At 37.3% G+C, this 20,382-nt stretch overlaps 1 protein-coding gene across 12 annotated transcripts in view; it reads right to left on the reverse strand.

The window, feature by feature from the left end:
• LOC127847448 (spermatogenesis-associated serine-rich protein 2-like) overlaps positions 1-20,382 on the reverse strand; it is an 80,424-nt gene that overhangs the window by 16,771 nt on the left and 43,271 nt on the right. For all 12 annotated transcript variants that reach the window (XR_008033973.1, XR_008033971.1, XR_008033972.1 and 9 more), the window contains exons 3-9: positions 17,430-17,538; positions 14,802-14,848; positions 12,406-12,565; positions 6,481-6,695; positions 3,988-4,084; positions 2,781-2,909; positions 629-761 (exon numbers count right to left, since the gene is read on the reverse strand). Coding sequence is in view for 7 of the 12 variants with exons in the window: in XM_052379361.1 (XP_052235321.1) it covers positions 629-761; positions 2,781-2,909; positions 3,988-4,084; positions 6,481-6,695; positions 12,406-12,565; positions 14,802-14,848; positions 17,430-17,538 (890 nt within the window). In the remaining 5 variants the exon portion in view is untranslated. The remainder of the gene's footprint in view (positions 1-628; positions 762-2,780; positions 2,910-3,987; positions 4,085-6,480; positions 6,696-12,405; positions 12,566-14,801; positions 14,849-17,429; positions 17,539-20,382) is intronic.

The following is a 20,382-nucleotide window of genomic DNA, read 5'->3' on the forward strand; positions in this document are numbered from 1 at the left end:
TCATCTTATCCACGACTGACTTGACTTTCTTGACAGAGCGAGCATCAAGACTTAGAATAGGACAGGTAAGTACATTGCCCTAAAACCTGTGTGATTCACATACTTGTGTCTGATCTCATCTTGAGAGACTTGACTTTGATGACAGAGAAATCTACAAGGTACTTACATGGCACTTAAGCCTGTGATTAAACCTTTTAGTGTCTGCTCTCAGCAATGACTGACTTCACCTTCTTGTCAGACAATGTAGTTCCACTTTGTTTATTTTGAGTATTTCCACTCATGAATAGGGTAGGTAAATAAATTGCCCAATAACAGGGGTTCCTCATACCAGTTTCTCCGAAAACCAGTGTGTTGTTAACTTACCAGTGTCTAATCTAATTGATGAGTGCTTTGACCTTCTTTACAGAGCAGTCCACCTCCACTTTGTTTATTTTTAGTATCAAGACTCAAGAATAGGACAGGTAAATACATGACCTTAAAGCCTATGTTACGCGTACCAGTGTCTGATCTCATCAATGACTGCCTTGACCTTTACAGAGCAGTCCACCTCCACTTTGTTTATTTTTAGTATCAAGACTCAAGAATAGGACAGGTAAATACATGGCCTTAAAGCCTATGCTACGCGTACCAGTGTCTGATCTCATCAATGACTGCCTTGACCTTCTTCACGGAGCGGTCCACCTCCTCCTCGAACACCAGTCGCAGCCTCTCCAGGGACACAACCTGACGATGGAGATCCTTGCCTGACTTCTCCAAGTTCACTGGAAAAACAAGTAAATGTCAACCGTTAAGCCTCAGCCCTTATGCCATAGGCCCATATTGACAAATCTTGAGAGTAAAGTCTAAAATATCAAGGGTCAAGGGTTAAGCCTCAGCCCTTATGCCATAGGCCCATATTGACAATTTTGAGACTTAAGTCTGAAATATCAAGGCTTTTTGAGACTTACATGTAAGTCTGAACTATCAATGCTTTAGCCTCAGCCCTTAAGCCAACAGCCCATATTGACAAATTTTGAGACTGAAGTCTGAAATATCAAGGGTTTAGCCTCAGATCTTAAGCCCCAGGCCCAATCCAATTCAATTATTACACTTATTCTAGAAATAAAGGTGTCTTTAAAGGGGTCTTTTCACAGATTTTGGCATTTTTTAACTTATTCATTAAATGCTTTATATCGATAAATGTAAACAATGGATCGTAAAAGCTCCAGTAAAAAATCAAGAATAAAATTAAAAAAAGGAAAAGAATATTGCCCGGACCAGGTTTCGAACCAGTGATCCCTGGAGTCCTGCCAGAGTCCTGAAGTAAAAACGCTTTAGCCTACTGAGCTATTCCGCCGAGTACATATACGTGAAGTATTTTATACCTTATATAAGCAATCTTCGTAGTTTCACAAAATTTAACGACAAAAACAGAACTCTCCAAATTATTCAATCGTTTCGCGTTGCAACGCTTTATAATTTTTAGGTTTTAAAATCGTCAAAAGATGCATATAATGGCTATATTAGAGCATGGTAAATGTTCAGTATTACTGTTTCCTCACAAATATCATAACTAAAACGAAAATTTGCGAATCTGAAACAACTTTTTTCAATTTTGTCAATTTACCAAAGCGTGAAAAGATCCCTTTAAAAAAACTGTTGATTCTTCCAGTCAATATGACATGGATTTTAACTAAATACACAATTCTTCATTTACAACAATTTATATGTCTCATAACCACAATTTTCAAATGAATACATTCATACTGTAAACTTTTTTTTCTTGGTTATACGTGGGTATTTTATTCTTAAGTCTTAGAATGGGTGGATGAATATGGGTCATGTACAGATACAGTTCAACTGGCCTTTCTCTTATAATCAATTTTATATGGATTTTCTTTCAACAGAATTAATGTTAAATTTTGGGCTAACTGAATAAGTTAATTCCAACGAGTGAATATATTACCCCTTTCCAGTAGGGATTTGTACAATCCAGGGGGCCGTTTCATAAACGATCGTACGACAATTTTAACTTACGAGAGAATTTATTAATCAAAATAAGTAGACGAACTAACTCGCCATGCTCATCAAAAGTATACGTCGTTAGAGATGCCAATAAAAATTAATAAAGTAATGAAAATGTATAATCATATGATATGGCCTTAAGCAGTCATGCATCTTTGAAAAGTGTATCGTATCGTAAATGTGTACTACGATGTTTATTTGAACGGTCCCCTGACTGTTTCAATGCCCAAACTACATACAACCATCAATTAAAATCAACCTTTGATATAAACAAGTTAATGCAAAAATTTGGCCAGCCAATTCATTGCATTTATGAAGAACATGTATAACGACAATATTGTGCTGAGTTTTACCATAAAATAATTCACAGACCGACCTTTTATTTAAAAAAATATTACAGAAGATTTCGGTCTTTTGCCTTTTTTTGTTTAGTTTTGTTGTTGTTGTTGTTTTTAAAAGTATTTCAGACATATCACACCCATCAGTTGACCAACTAACACAAGCCGGTTTTGGAGGCTGGTTTTATAGCTTTTATTTCATTATATTCTCAATGGCAAAAAGTATCATTTTTTCACAAACCCAGTCCTAAAATTTTTAATAAAAGTTTTGACTTTCCTATGTTTAAAATTAGAGATGTTAAAGGTCAGAAATAAAGTGTTTTGGAGTTTAAATAATAAATTTTACTGCTGTGTCTATGAAAGAGAATTTGTTCAGTTTAATGCAAATGGTCAAAAAATCAGAATCACACAGCTATGTATCACAGAATGGGGTCTTACTGTAAGTATGCTTCTTTCCACCATGAGATCCATCTATAGATGAGGTGCTCTCTGTGCGTTCTCTGTTGTCGTGGAGGTGATTGTCATGGTTGTTATGGTGACCAGGGGGACGACCGTGTGAATGGGAACCTGCAAGTATTGCCGTATTTATTATGTATATTAAGCTCCGTTCTTGGAAAACAGGGCTTAATGCATGTTCTTCAAGTGTTGTCACAGATTAGCCTGTGAAGTCTGCAAAGGCTAATCAGGGACGAAACTTTCCGCTTTTATGTAATTTTTGGTTTTAAGATAGTCTCTTGTAAACCGAAATCCAGTTTAGAATAAAAGTGTTGTCACTGATTAGCCTTTGCATATAGGAACAGGCTAATCTGGGACAACACTTAACGTACATGCATTAAGCCTAGTTTCCTCAGAGCTCGGCTAACATACATAAAATTTGCTGCTACCAATGCATACTGTTTCCTACAATCAAACATAAAAAGCCGTATCCGCTACTAGTGTTGACTGTTTATGCATCATAGTAGTGCCCGACTACTGTATAATGTAAAACAAATATTCAGTCATCTTTGACAATTAATCGTAAAACCTAGAAAACCTGTGTTACTTCACACACAGAGAAACATCAACGTAATTCATGAACATTACATTGTTTAGTGGAGAAAGTAACTGTATCCTCAACTAGTTCATGATTTGTTTTAGAATTTACAAGTTACAATCAGAAAACAGCATTCAATAAATGAATTTCAGGGCCATTATTCTGCAAAACTGGTCACAGTCAAACTTCCTTTCTTAACACTCATCTTCACATGAAGTCATTCACCTGCGCTATTAGACAAATATACAAAAACTTTGAATAAGAGATGTGTTTGTCAGAAACACAATTTCCCCTACTGCACCGCTTTGAAGCCATATATTAGACCTAAGCTTTTGAAGGATGACCTTGACATTGACCTTTCACCACTCAAAATGTGCTCCATGAGATACACATGCATGCCAAATATCAAGGTGCTATCTTTAATATTGAAAAGTTATGACTTGGTTAAAGTTTTGGGACAGAATGACAGACAGACTCATACAATGACAGACAAGCCACAAGCAATATACCCCCTATCCTTCAATTAGGGGCATAAAAAGGAGGTGAGATGTTAAAATGTACATTTGCACATCAACATCAATTCAAGGAGAGATGTCTTGCATTTTGTTCTACCTGAGTGTGTTCGTTGCTTGGGTTGACGTTGTGGCAAAGCTTCAGATTTCTCTGCAGCAGATGAGACTTCTATTTGACCAGGCAGGTTTACCTCAGTCTGAAATGTGAAATACCCTGTAGGTGAGGTACGTGCTCATCATTTGAGTAAGGTTGAAAACAAGAGGGTGTACAGATAAAACATATGGTGTCCACCTAGTGATCTAAAGGTACTTAGTTTGATACTCTCTGGTCTCTAAAGAAACAAAGAATTACTCTACACAATAACAAGAGGGCCAAGATGACCCTAGTTCGCTCACCTGAGAGGAGTCGGTTCATTCAATCTTTACCTAATGTCAAACTTGACCTAGATATTGACCAGACAAACATCCTGGTCAAGTTTCATCATTATTGAACCAAAACTCTGGCGTAGGGATTGTTTTTGTAAGATTTGAAATGGTGACCTATATTTTGAGTTGACCCCCCTTACCAAACATCAAACTTTGCTTACAAGGATTTTGTGTAATATAATGAAAATTTGGACAATCTAAGGGCAATAATTATGGCATTAATTATGTGATTTTGCTCATCATCAAACTTGACTGAGATCTTTCAGCAATTTTGATAAAGAATGCTTGAGAAATGTGAATGCTAGAGTGTTTACAAACCAATGTGGATGAACGGACAGCGGACAAAGACCAATCCTAAAACCTCACCTGAGCAATCAGGTGAGCTAAAAAGTGTTTCACCGATCTGAGCCATTTTCCAACTTGTCCAAGAAATCAATAAAACCAATGTATTGACTAAGTTTCACGATGATTAGGCAAAATATGTGACTTCTACAGTGTTCGATCACAAGGTTTCTCTCTATATAGTCACATAAGGAAAACTGCCCCACCCCCCTGGCAGCCATGTTTATTGACCCATCGAGTCCATTTGCAAACTCATCTGCGATATATATAAAACCAATCTTTTCACCAAGTTTCATGATGATTGGGCATAAAATGTGACTTCTAGATTGTTCACAAGCTTTTTTTTTACTATATAAATATAAGAAAACTGCCCCCCCCCCCCCCCGGCAGCCATGTTATTCAACTGACCGGAACCATTTTCCAACTCAACTCTCGTATAAGGAAACAAATGTTCTGACCAAATTTCATGAAAATTTGGCAAAAAATGTGACTTCTTGAGTGTTCACATGTTATCACTATATACATATAGTGAAAAATGCCCCGCCCAATGGCGGCCGTGTTTTTTCACCGATCTGGACCATTTTCAAACTCGTCCGACATATCAATAAAACCAATGTTTTGATTAACTTTCATGATGATTGGGCCAAAATTGTGACTTCTAGAGTGTTTACAAGGTTTCTCTTTAGCCATTTAAGGAAAACTGCCCCGCCCACTGGCGGCCATGTTTTTCAATGGACCGGAACCACCTTTGAACTCAACCAACATATCATTAAGACAAACATTTTTACAAAGTTACATGAAGATTTGGCATGAAATGTGACTTCTACAGTGTACAAGTTTTTTCTTTTTTTTGACCTAGTGACCTAGTTTTTGACACGGCACGACCCAGTTTCCAATTTGACCGAGATTTCACTGGGACGAAGCTTCTGACCAGGTGTCATAAAGATCGAACAATAAATGTGGCCTCTAGAGTGTTTACGAACAAATGTTAACGGACGGACAGACAACGGACAAAGACTGGTCACAAAAGCTCACCTGAGCAATCAGGTGAGCTAAAAAAAACAAGAGCTGTCAGCATAGGATGACACATGCCCCCTATAAATGCTTTGATAGAAGTTATGAGCATTTTAATATGCTAAATCCTTGAAATGCACTAAGTGACCCCCTTGACCTAGTTTTTGACCCGGCATGACCCATATTAGCACTTGACCTAGATATTGTCTAGATACAACTTCTGACCAAGTTTGGTAAAGATTAAGATTGGATGAAAAGTATTTGAAATAGAGAGCGGACCCGAAAAGTGTGACAGACAGACAGACAGACTGACAGACGGACAGTGCGAAAACTATATACCCCCTTTTCTTCAAAAGGGTGCATAAAAAATCAAGAGTGTCTCAATATGCCTTGTGATGCATTATAGCCTAAATATATAGGCTTAAACTTCACTTCACAAAATAGCAATCTGATAACAACGATCTAAACAAATTTATATATGAATTAAAAGATGCTCTCTGAAATACTACATTCTGTATGAACAGTTTTCATGAATACAGACATAAAGCATGATTTAAATCATGTCCTGATCTGAAGCGAAGTGAAAATAACCATAGGCAGCCAGTATAAAACCAGAACAGCCTCTGAGTAACTTGCAGTATGTTCGGATTTTATGCTGTATGCTGCTCATCCGTATCTTAAGGTTTAAAAAGAAGCTGTTAAGACGTCAATCTTGCAAAAACAATCTTTACTTTAATTTGATTTCATTAGAGACTACAAACTGGTCAAAATGCATATGTGTGTGATTAATTAAGTAACAAACACAACATACCTTATTCACAACACCCTGCTTGACCTTGGAAAGCAGTTCAGCAGTGTTAGACCCAGGTATAGAACCATTCGGTATGAAGTCTCCCTTCTGGTCTGGTCTAGGCTTGAAGGTCTGGGGGGTGGGGGAAGCCTTACCCCCAGAGTCAGCAGTGGGTAAGGAGGCCTGATATGTGTGCGCTTTTGGTCCTTGAGGTATCACAGTAGGGGTATGCATGCCTGGAACATTTACATTCTCCATAACCCTTTCCCAATCAGGAGCAGGAGCAAACTAAAAATGACTATATGCAACCAGCATAAAAGCAGAAAAGCCTGCGAGTAACTCGCAAGCTGTTCTCTGTTTATGCTGTTTGCTGCTCAACAGTATTATAGGGTCTGTTTATGCTGTTTGCTGCTCAACAGTATTATAGGGTAGGCTGTTTGCTGCTCAACAGTATTATAGGGTAGGCTGTTTGCTCCTCAACAGTATTATAGGGTAGGCTGTTTGCTGCTCAACAGTATTATAGGGTAGGCTGTTTGCTGCTCAACAGTATTATAGGGTAGGCTGTTTGCTGCTCAACAGTATTATAGGGTAGGCTGTTTGCTGCTCAACAGTATTATAGGGTAGGCTGTTTGCTGCTCAACAGTATTATAGGGTAGGAGTTGAAGCTGTTCTCTGTTTATGCTGTTTGCTGCTCAACAGTATTATAGGGTAGGAGTTGAAGACTTTTAAACTTGAATCTAGTAACAAGGTCTTAAATTTAATTTGATTTTCTTAGGAACTACAAACACATCAAAAATCGTGCAGACAACATTCTCCTTAACCTTTTCCCACTCAGAAGCAAAGTGAAATGGCTACATGAAACCAGCATAAAACCAGAACAGTATGCGAATAGCTTGTGTGCTGCACAAGTTTTATGCTGGTTTATGACATATGTTACACTGTGTGATTTTACCAAATTGATACTTGTCTTAATTTTTCAAAAAATTATGTCTCACGTTTTGGGGAGCTCACAATAAATTGAAACATATGCAAAAAAGAGATGTGTTCGTCAGAAACACAATGCCCCCTACTGTGCCGCTTTGAGATACAATTTCTATTTATCATTTGGCAGGTATAGAAATAATCTCCCTATAAAACTTATTTTACTTCCCATGGATTTTGTCCAATCCAACCGGGGGGGGGGGGGAGGGGTTTAAAAAAAACTTTGACAAATCATTCATTTGAGTTATAAATAATCCAAATAATAAATCTGTACAATGAAAAGAAGTTAAATTCTTGGTAAGGAATTATATAATATGAGATTTATAATTATATAAATTACTTCCCTTGAAAATAATTGTCTCTAACAAATCTCTATTTTTAGTAGCAAATAATTAAAAGCCACTCTCTATTTTCAGTAGCAAATAATTAAAAGCCACTACCATGACTGTAGATTCACCACTCAATGTGCAGCTCCATGAGATACACATGCTCGCCAAATATCAAGTTGCTATGTTCAATATTGAATAATTATCTCCCTTTAAAGCTTATTACTTCCCTTTGATTTATATTTTTGACCTTAGACCTTGATGTTCACCTTGAAATTTTACCACTCAAAATGTGCTGCTCCATGAGATACACATGCATGCCAAATATCAAGCTGCTATCTTCAATATTTAAAAAGTTATGGTCAATGTTCAAGTTTTTTTTCGGACGGACGGACAGCCTGACATACTGACTGACAGACAGTTCAACTGCTATATGCCACCCTACCGGGAGCATAAAAAGCTGCATTTCCTTTCAGAAACAAGATATGTGTTTGTCAGAAACACTATGTCCTCTTCTGCGCCGCTGTGAAGCTATATATTTGACCTTTGACCTTGAAGGGTGACATTGACTTTGACCTTCCACCACTCAAAATGTGCAGGTCCATGAGATACACATGCATGCCAAATATCAAGTTGCTATCTTCAATATTGCAAAAGTAATGGCAAATGTTAAAGTTTGACGCAAACACACAAATAAACAAACCAACAGTCAGGGAAAAAACAATATGTCCCCCACTATAGTGGTGGGGGACATAAAAAGGCCCCATCAAGACCAAGATTATATTCAGAGACTGAACTTGAACAAAGTTAAATTATTATTGCCAATCCTAATGCAACAATAAGCTCCAAGCTGGACACAGTTGTTCAAAATTTAAAGTTAGTTAAATTGATCATGGTAAAATTCTGGAGAAAAATTTCTCTTTTTCTTCTGACATAAACGTCGCTATAACGGCAAAAAGCTGTGGATCTAGTACATACTGTGCACTCGTTTTGGATGGTGATAAATCTTTCATGGATGATCAAATCCATGTACAATAGAAAATCAAGCATAGTCATCATTCAGCAATAATGAACTTGCAGCGATTTATTTCCTTCTTAATAAAGTACCGGAAAACGGCACTTTCCCAATATCAGAATTCGACACTAAGGCACGTCCAACAGACATTGTCTAGTAAGAACGGTGGTCGGGCTGGTAATACTGCGGGTTAGCTTGTCCGACTGGTCATACATAAAAAAAATCTACACTGATTCATAGAACTATAACTAACTGCTGTGAAAACCTTTTTCTTTAATGTGTAAAAATACTCTCGTATCCGTTATTTACATCTGAACAAAACTATCATATATAAATAAACGCGGAGCTTTCACATGATTCATCGCTATTTTTAGACACAAATGAGAGCTTCCCGCAGGAATTGCTTGTTTCCATTGGTCAAGTTGTCATAAATATTAATGATTTTCTGCAGTGTCGTAAAACTTTACAGCATGTTTTTACGACTTCTTTCGAAAAATCAGTATTGTCCATGTAAACATTTTTGCGTAGCAGACAAGATAATGTAATTTAAATAATGGCTTTGTCCAAGTTAGGATTTTCATCCGACAAATCAGTTAATAACTAGTGACCTGAAAATCAATAGGGGTCATCTGCCAGTCATGATCAATGTACCTATCAAGTTTCATGATCCTAGGCATAAGCGTTCTTGAGTTATCATCCGGAAACCATTTTACTATTTCGGGTCACCGTGACCTTTGACCTAGTGACCTGAAAATCAATAGGCTTCATCTGCTAGTCATGATCAATCTACCTATGAAGTTTCATGATCCTAGGCATAAGCGTTCTTGAGTTATCATCCGGAAACCATTTTACTATTTCGGGTCACAGTGACCTTGACCTTTGACCTAGTGACCTCAAAATCAATAGGGGTCATCTGTGAGTCATGATCAATGTACCTATGAAGTTTCATGATCCTAGGCCTAAGCGTTCTTGAGTTATCGTCTGACAACCACCTGGTGGACGGACCGACCGACAGACCGACCGACCGACATGAGCAAAGCAATATACCCCCTCTTCTTCGAAGGGGGGCATAAAAAAGAATCCAGCGGTCAAACTGACAGAAAAGGTAAATATGAAGAAAAACAAAAACATCAATTTTATCATATGGAAAATCGAGTCAGTTCCCATGGCTTGAATTTGACAAAGAAAAGCAAAAAATAGTTGTATTTTATTGTTTTACTCTATGCATCAAAATAACTTTCTGGTGTTCACTGATTATTTACTGATAAATCCTGATTAAACAGTTAAATGAAACAATTATGTTTATTTGCTTTGTCATTTATGGTCTAGTAGACATCATATATGGGCTAGTACATTTTAAGACGAGCTTGTCCGATGGTCTTGCTGTAAAAAAAAGTTAATGTCGAACCCTGAATATATATATATATATATATATATATATATTTTTTTTTTATAAATAATATTTAGTTAGTTTCCCTATGCAGTTCTATGGCTTGAACTTAAGTAAACATAATATTGACAACTTGACAACACCTATTTATCAATTTGGGAGAAAAAAATCAAATACACGAATTTTCCAATATGAAAACTTCAAAACGCGAATTTTCCCCAATTTCACGTGTTTTCCTGCATAATTTTTCCCAATTGGGCTGGTACTATTAGCAATTGACATGACGCCTTATCTATGATCGCTCTGCCCACTAGAATTGATCCACCAATCAGCGATCGATTAATCGGGCGCACTCGTTAGCAACGACCTGTCCGCCATTTTCTAGACAAGCTACATGTTTAGGTTCACTTTTTTTCCAAGTTTCTTTTGTTTTCCACTTAAAAAAAAACAATTAAAAATGGTTAAACGGTGTCAATGGGGATTATGTAACTCGGACAATCGATATCCTGAAAGATTAGTTGGTGACATTGAATTTATATCGTTTCCAAAGCCGAAAAGAGATCTTGAGAAGTGTAAGAGATGTATAAATACATGCGGTCGTCACCACGAACAACTGAACGTCAACACTGTCAAAGACAATTATAATATTTTTTTATCGAATATACTAGCAGATTTAAATAGTTTATGTTATCGATCTGATTATCACATAATATTTCACTTTTTTAAAATAGTTTTATCAGTTACCAGGTCAGAAGCGAGGTTCATCTGCATTATTTAAAGAGAAATAAAACCCAGCATGAAGCCTAATTCATGCTGTGTTTTATAACTCTGATAGTAATGCACTTAATTGACATCATACATGTTATTTGAAGGTGACATGTGATATATTATCTTATAAACGGTATCTACACATTTGCACTCATGTGGTGTCACCAATAAACGCTTTTTATCCACACTAGGAACTTGAATGCCTAGATCTCATTTTTTAAACGAGTTTCGTTTATTTTGTTCGGATTAAAAAAACGGAAATGAAATATGGCAAACACGGTGTAAAAGGGTTAATGCAACTCTGACATTTGGTATCCAGAAAGATAAGTTAGATGAATTAAATTTATACCATTTCCAATGCGGTAATGCGGTCTTGACAAGAGCGAGTGGAAGCTTCAAGAATTACCGAAATCCCTTTTATAGAACATTAATTTATTTCACAAACTTGAAATGTCATATAAACATTAACTAAGCATTATTAAGTATGTATTATGTCACCTGTGCATGTAAAATAATTGAGAATTTTGGTACCCAATTCGTGTAACTTTACGAAATCTCCGTTAAAAATCGCGTTTCTGTGTGTGTCAGAAACAAGTGAAAACCATTTTGTTATTATTTTAATAAAGACGTATCGATAAATGCTATTGTAAAAGAGTTATTATTACTGATATTAGTTTACCAATACATGCGGTAACTTCGGGGAAGTCGGTGCCTGCGCGAGCGTCTGATATTGGTAGCCTTATTAATTTATAATAGCCTGACTGTATTCCATTTCGTACAACGCTAATTTTATATCAGACAATGTCCAAACTTACTGTGTTGTTTTTGCGCTTTAAATTATAGTGATTGATAAATGTCCCATAAGCAATATTTAATATGATTAATATCACTTTTATACGCAATAACATGTGGGATTGAGGTACCCACCCAGCGTCAGAAACCGCGTAAAACTTCACCGAATTCCCAGTTATAAAGCGCTATTTCGTGTCAAATACACGGGTAGGGGGGAATGTTTCGGTAATAATTTTGTTAATAACACGGGTAAATACCGGTGAAGTGTTAATTTATTGCAAATACCACCATTACACGTAATAACGGGTTCGATTTCGGTAAGAGCGCAAGCGTTTGAGAGCATGTTTAATGTACCGATTTACCCGTTATAAATAGCTGATGTTCTCTTTAATCGTATATTTTTTGCATTTGCAGAATAACTACATGGCATCAACCCCTTTACAAGTGTAATATGGTGTTAAACAAGTCCATAAAATCATCCGGAATATCGCGTAAATCTATATGCAGTCTATAGGCAAAGAAGCCATTTTGGTGTTAGCTTGTCTAGGTTTTCTTCCCGCTGAGCCACGTGATTAAGTGGGCGGAGCGATCACTGATAAGGCGTCATGTCAATTGGGTGAAAAAAAAATCGCTGACTTGAGAGCTTATACAACTACTGGGCCCACAAGTCGTACCATTATGAAGATCTCCATTGACTATGACGCTATCAGCGTCCCCATTCAGCAGAGAGGCCCCATTCAACAGAGAGGGCCCATTGGTCCGGAGGTCGGATCCCTCCCCAGTACCCGGTCTTGCCTGACCTCCCTTCTTCTTGTTCTTTTTCTTTTTCACAGGCTGAAATGTAGGTTGAAGTTGACATACTACATGAAAAAGGTGGATTCATTAAATTTGTTGACAAAATAATGTGTTGTTAAAGTACCACCCGATGTATAATGCCATAAAGTCCTAAACCAAATTAGAGCACATTGAATAACAGTCTATTTCTATGTCTATTTCAATTGAATTTTATTTCATTATTGTTCAGCTCACAGGGCTCTTGGAAACTATCACAATTGTGGCAAAATGAGACAAAAGTGTCAAGTGATATTTAAATATTCCCATTGGCAAAGTAATTGACTAAAAGCTTATTCTGTGATGGTTAAATCCCCATTCATCACAGCTCCAGACTCATAGCTCCAGATAAGAGCCGCTTTTCGTTAATTTAAATTACCGAAAAATTGTAGACTGGGTTCCCGTATTATTGCCTATTCTGTCGCGTGATTTCCGTTTACTCGTAAGCCCATAAAAAACAATATGTCTGCGCGCAATGGAAGGCTGTAAAAAAACACTTTATTGTCATATAATGGCTAAACACCGTCGTCTTCCTGACATTCAATCAACCCAGAAAAAGACATTGTCGCCCCGATATGAAACGATTTGATTGCATCGGTGGCTAAAAACGTTAGAAAACGCGATTGGAAACGGATCCTAAACAAGGGCTGTTTGTAAAACATGCATGCCCCCCATATGGGCTGTCCGTTGTACTGGCAGCCATTGTGTGAATACGACTTTTGTCACTGTGACCTTGACCTTTGACCTAGTGACCTGAAAATCAATAGGGGTCATCTGCAAGTCACGATCAATGTACCTATGAAGTGTCATGATCCTAGGCAAAAGCATTCTTGAGTTATCATCCGAAAATCATTTTACTATTTCGGGTCACCGTGACCTTGACCTTTGACATTGTGACCTCAAAATAAATAGGGGTCATCTGCGAGTCATGATCAATCTACCTATGAAGTTTCATGATCCTAGGCATATGCGTTCTTGAGTTATCATCCGAAAATCATTTTACTATTTCGGGTCACCATGACCTTGACCTTTGACCTGAAAATCAATAGGGGTCATCTGCGAGTCATGATCAATCTACCTATGAAGTTTCATGATTCTAGGCATATGCGTTCTTGAATTATCATCCGAAAATCATTTTACTATTTCGGGTCACCGTGACCTTGACCTTTGACCTAGTGACCTCAAAATCAATAGGGGTCATCTGCGAGTCATGATCAATCTACCCATGAAGTTTCATGATCCTAGGCGTATGCGTTCTTGAGTTATCATCCGAAAACCATTTTACTATTTCGGGTCACCGTGACCTTGACCTTTGACCTAGTGACCTCAAAATCAATAGGGGTCATCTGCGAATCATGATCATTCTACACATGAAGTTTCATGATCCTAGGCGTATGCGTACTTGAGTTATCATCCGGAAACCATTTTACTATTTCGGGTCACCATGACCTTGACCTTTGACCTAGTGACCTCAAAATCAATAGGGGTCATCTGCAAGTCATGATCAATGTACCTATGAAGTTTCATGATCCTAGGCCCAAGCGTTCTTTAGTTATCGTCTGACAACCACCTGGTGGACGGACGGACGGACGGACGGACGGACCGACCTGCCGACCGACCTGCCGACCGACCGACCGACCTACCGACCGACATGAGCAAAGCAATATACCCCCTCTTCTTCGAAGGGGGGCATAAAAAAGTGGAAGATTGGAAAACCGAATATGAGACTGTGACATTAGTGTTCATTTACTTAGCTTACTAGTTGGCTTGTGTTTTCTTGTCAAGTAAATGAAAAAATAGTATTTAGTCTAAGTTTTAATGTGTAAATATATTTGCATCATAATTCAGAATGGAAAACCTAATAAAGTAACTGTTTAAGAGCTGTATATATTTATTATTATTGCTGCAAATGTTTCTGTAAAGTCAGTTATAAACCCTTCAATTTATCCAAGAACACGGATAGTACAATACTAACTTTATTTTTGGATATGGTAGTACAGGTACGAATTGATTTTCAGCGTTACTCCTTTTCTTTCTGTCTGTGGCAGTACCATTACTAATTTCACAAATCCTTATCTGGAGCTCTGCAGACTACTGTTTATTTAATACTAAAAGTGAACTATCATTGAAGAGACGTTTTCTAGTGAACAAGAAGAAAGAACGGGCTATCAGTATTTCTACACCACCACCCCCCACCCTGTGCATGGGAGCACACTTACAATTTGTGTTTATAGCCTACCTTGGTCCCTGAATGCTGCCACTCTGTCAATGCCTGCTTAGCCCCATCTGAAACACACGAAAAACAGCAGGCATCAAACAAAAGTTACATCATACAAAAACAAGAGCACCGCCTTGCGGGTGCAGACCCCTCATCTATTTTCTTTTTAAAGGTGAAGGGACTCTCAATTTCAATTTCAGGAGGGAGGGGTGGAGTGAAGAGGGGTGTATAGTGTGGGGGTGTGGTCATTTATTACATTATCTTCCAAAAATGCGGGGAAAAAAATGCATAAAAAATTAAAAAATTCGGGGGTGGGGGGGGGGGGGGGGGGGGGGGTGGGGGGGGGGGAGGGGATTCTTGGGTGCGATGGATGGACTGTAATTCAAAAATAAAATAATAAAAATAAATATTTGTGTTTTTAAACAGTTTCAAAAAAATAATAATTGGGGGTGGGGGGTGGCATAGTCTGAGGGTGTGGTGGTCATTTGTGAGATGATCTTAATAAAAATAAAAATAAATTGGGGGGGGGGGGAGGGGATTGGCCGGGAGGGGGGGGGGGTAGGGCGTGGGGGATGGTTTGGGTGGAGTCTATCTAATCTATCTAATCATAAATAAAGAAGTTATGGCAATTTTAGCAAAATTTAATAATTTCACCTTGAGAGTCAAGGTCATTCAAAGGTCAAGGTAAAATTCAACTTGCCAGGTACAGTAACCTCATGATAGCATGAAAGTATTTGAAGTTTGAAAGCAATAGCCTTGATACTTTAGAAGTAAAGTGGATGGAAACACAAAATTTAACCATATATTCAAAGTTACTAAGTCAAAAATTGGCCATAATTCTGTAAAAATGACAACCAGAGTTATGCAACTTGTCCTTTTACTGTCCCCTTATGATAGTTTGCGAGTGTTCCAAGTATGAAAGCAATATCTATGATACTTTAGGGGTACAGTGGACCAAAACACAAAACTTAACCATATTTTCAATTTTCTAAGAATAAAGGGCCCATAATTACGTCCAAATGCCAGTCAGAGTTACATCACTTTGCCTGCACAGTCCCTTTATGATAGTTAATAAGTGTTGCAAGTATGAAAGCAATAGCTTTGATACTGTAGGAATAAAGTGGACCAAAACACAAAACTTAACCAAATTTTCAATTTTCTAAGTATAAAAAGGGCACATAATTCTGTCAAAATGCCAGTCAGAGTTACATAACTTTGCCTGCACAGTCCCCTTATGATAGTTAGTAAGTGTTGCAAGTATGAAAGCAATAGCTTTGATACTTAAGGAATAAAATGGACCTAAACACAAAACTTAACCAAAATTTTCAATTTTCTAAGTATAAAAAGGGCACATAATTCTGTCAAAATGCACGCCAGAGTTATCTAACTTTGCCTGCAATAGCATTGATACTTTCTGAGAAAAGTGGACCTAAATGCAAAACTTAACCGGACGCTGACGCCGACGCCAAGGTGATTACAATAGCTCATTTTTTTTTTCAAAAAATAGATGAGCTAACAAAGGGCAATTACTCTTATTTAAGAAAGTGTAGGGTTATGGTTTAAAAGCATGGCACTTATCCTCATTGAAAGCATTACACCTATGGAGTTCATATTGAAATCTTGAATGGGATCTGAGATGTATCCCTGAAAAGTTACATCACACAACAAACAAAGGACAATAACTCTTATTTAAGAAAGTGTAGAGTCATGGTTATTGTGAAGGACACTTCTCATTGATATCTGTACTTCTCATTGATATCTTTACTTCTCATTGATATCTTTACACCCATAAAGTTTCATGTTGATATCTTATATAGTTTCTGAGATATAGCCCAGAAACGTTAGTGAGACAGACAGCCTGACAGACTGACAAACGGTCGAAACGGACAACGTAAACTCTTTATCCCTTTGCCTTTGACGAGGGATAAAAAGGCTACATTCGAACAGTATCTGAAGGATAGAAATGAAGACACTTGAATCTATTAAAAAAGGTCTTTAATTTGATGTTTTAAGTGACAACAAACGCATCAAAATGGGCACCTGAGGGGTAAAGGGCACCTGAGGGGTTAAGGGGTTAAAGATGTTCACAACAATTTTTTTTTCCAATTGGGAAATGTGCCAGTAACCATGCCAATCGGTCAAAATAAGCACGAAAACCCCTTAAATTACTGGTAGGAAATTTGCATACTAAAATATTCAGATTGAGAATTATGGGTCTTTTTAAATTTTTAATTGGGTGGGATTTATTGCACAAACCCATACAAATATTCTTTTTCATGCCTTTTGGCTGAAATGTTCAATTACATTGCTCATTTAATTTGTTCACTGGCAGATAATGTGCTTTTAGAACAAAATTGATGCAACTTTTCTTCCCTGCAATTGGAAATTTGTCCTTTTGCTACTACTTATAGAGGAGCAAAACAATTGCTGCTTTAACCCTTTGCATGCTGGGAAATTTGTCGTCTGCTAAAATGTCTGCTGAAATTCTAAAATTAGCATTTTCTTCTATTTTTTTCAAAGAATACTATCAAAATAGCAAACAGTTTGGATCCTGATGAGACGCCACGTTCTGTGGCGTCTCATCTGGATCCAAACTGTTTGCAAAGGCCTTTAAAATTCGGTTCCCGCACTGAAAGGGTTAATACCAACCTTCTATAAACGCCTGAATGGTTTTCTCCACACTGTACTCATAATACTGCAGCACGAGCACAATCTGGTTGTTACTCTGGCCACTCACCACCTCACGTACGGCCGACACCTGTAATTGAAGAATGATTGAGCCTCATTCTGACAAAACTGGACTAAATGCATGTGCCTAAAGTGTTGTCTCAGTTAAGCCTAAGCAGTCCACAAAGGCTTATCAGTGGTCACACTTGCCACTTTAACGCTTTCCTACTTAAAAGCAAAGTGAAAATGGCTATGTGCAAACAGCATAAAACCAAAAAAGCCTGCAAGTAACTCACAGTCTGTTCAGGTTTTATGCTAATTGCTGCTCATTTTTATCTAAAGGTTGGAAATGAAGACTTTAAAACATGAATCTGGTAAGAAAGGTTTAATTAAATGTAACTTTCTAAGGGATTACATATGTGTCCCAATATATACATGCATCTTAGTGGTAAAGGGTTAATGCATATGCCTAAAGTGTCGTCCCAGTTAAGCCTAAGCAATCCACGCAGGCTTATCAGTGACCACACTTACCACTTTCATGTAAAGGTGGTCTCTTCTTAGCAAAAAAACATTTATGGCAGAAAGTGTTGTTCCCGATTATGGCACAGCACTTTAAGCATATGTATTAAGCCAGGTTTCCACAGAACGTCAGGCTCATTCAATCATAAATATGTACAATATATTAATTTATGTATGGTAAGATAAACTAGAGCTTTGTCACAGACGTGACCTATACCCCCACGTGCCGCATTGACACAGACTATTTTGCATGCTGTCTTCACAAAACAAGAGAATCTAATTTATGGCGATTTTTTAAGAATTATTATTCCATTATCATTTATGGCCATTTTTGACCTTTGAACTCAAAGTGTGACCTTGACCTTGGAGATATCGACATAATTCTTTTGTGTGACACACCGTCCAATGATGGTGAACAAATGATTTTAAAATGTCACAAAAAAATTATGGCCCGGACAAGCTCATTTATGGCCATTTTTTACCTTTGAACTCGTTGTGACCTTGACCTTGGAGATATCAACCTAATTCTTTCGAGCGACACACTGTCCAATAATGATGAACAAATGTGCCACATGATTTGAAAATCTCAAAATGAACGACATAGTCATGGCCTGAACAAGCTCATTTATGGCAATTTTTTACCTTTGAACTCAAAGTGTGACCTTGACCTTGGAGATATCGACGTAATTCTTTCGCGCAACATACTGACCAGTGATGGTGAACAAATGTGCAAAATGATATTAAAATCTCACAATGAACGATATAGATATGGCCAGGACAAGCTTATGTTTTGCCTTTTTTGACCTTTGAACTCAAAGTGTGACCTTGATCTTGGAGATATCGACATAATTTTTTCGCGCTAAACACCGTCCAATAATGGTGAACAAATGTGCCAAATTATTTAAAAATCTCACAATGAACGACAAAGTTATTGCCCGGACAAGCTCATGTATGGCCATTTTTTACCTTTGAACTCAAAGTGTGACCTTGACCTTGCATATATCGACGTAATTCTTTTGTGCGACACACCATCCAATTATGGTGAACAAATGTGCCAAATGATTTTAAAATCTCACAATAAATGACAAAGTAATGGCTCGGACAAGCTCATTTATGGCCATTTTTGACCTTTGAACTCAAAGTGTGACCTTGACCTTTGAGACATTGACGTAATTCTTTTGCGCAACACACCGTCCAATGATGGTGAACAAATGTGCCAAATGATTTTAAAATCTCACAATAAACAACATAGTTATTGCCCGGACAAGATTTTGGGACAGACCGACCGCCAGACTAACCAACAGACAGACCGACAAAGTGACTCCAATATAGCCCCCATTACCAATGGTAATGGGGGTATAAATATTAAAACATACAACAAATAATGCATGAATAATTTGATATTGATGTAACTATGTATGCATTTATAAAGCCATGTCGTCGAAGAACATCATTATTGATTATGTTTAGAATTAATATACATGAATTACAGTTTAAAGTACCCTGTTAATTCAATTGACACAAGTCTGCTGTTTACTGGTTTGTATTCAATGTTTTTCATTATTAAATTACTTAACCTAAAATATACAGAACATTTGAAGCTGCTTAGCAAAAGAATGCCACAACAAGCATGTCTAAGGGTAAATACCAGTTTTCAAATGCAGAATTTATCAAGATTACTCAAGTCAACTAAAAAAATCTGAAAAATGAAGAGTTCCAGAATCTCATACACATGGGAACAGATTTCACTGGAACATAAAGCTGTCGGGCAGGCAGTGAAGCCTATATCCCCTCTACATGCACTTTGCAAATTATCCTAATGCATTTTAGCTGCTGCTTGTGCAGACTATGATTTGTTTCCATCAAAAAATGCTTTTTAAAGGAAAACTGGAACAGAATATACACTTAAAAGCTTTAAGATCGTGAAATATATTACTGTGTCATGAAAAAATGTAACCAGTTTAAGAACTAATGGTTTCTGATATAACAAGATGTGTTTGTGAAACACTATGTCTCCCACCCCCATATATTTTAACCTTTGACCTTGAAGGATGACCTTGACCTTTCACCACTCAAAATGTGCAGCTCCGTGAGATACACATTATTATGCATGCCACGAATATCAAGTTGGTATCTTCAATATTGCAAAAATTATTGCCCATGTTAAAGTTTGACGCAAACAAACCAACAAACAAAGCAACAAACAGACAAGGAAAAAACAATAGTAAAAAGTATAAAAGAATTGTTTCTTGCCAAATGTTTCAGCATTCTCATTCTATTGATTCTATTCCATTATTTAAAACAAGAGCACCGCCTAGCGGGTGCAGACCGCTAATCTATTTTTCTTTTTAAAGGTGTAGGGACCTATCTCAATTTCAATCACAAAGGTGGGATGAGTGGAGTGGAGAGGGGTGTA

The sequence above is a fragment of the Dreissena polymorpha genome, chromosome 10, assembly GCF_020536995.1.
Source record: "Dreissena polymorpha isolate Duluth1 chromosome 10, UMN_Dpol_1.0, whole genome shotgun sequence".
NCBI classification, from domain to species: Eukaryota; Metazoa; Mollusca; class Bivalvia; order Myida; family Dreissenidae; genus Dreissena; species Dreissena polymorpha.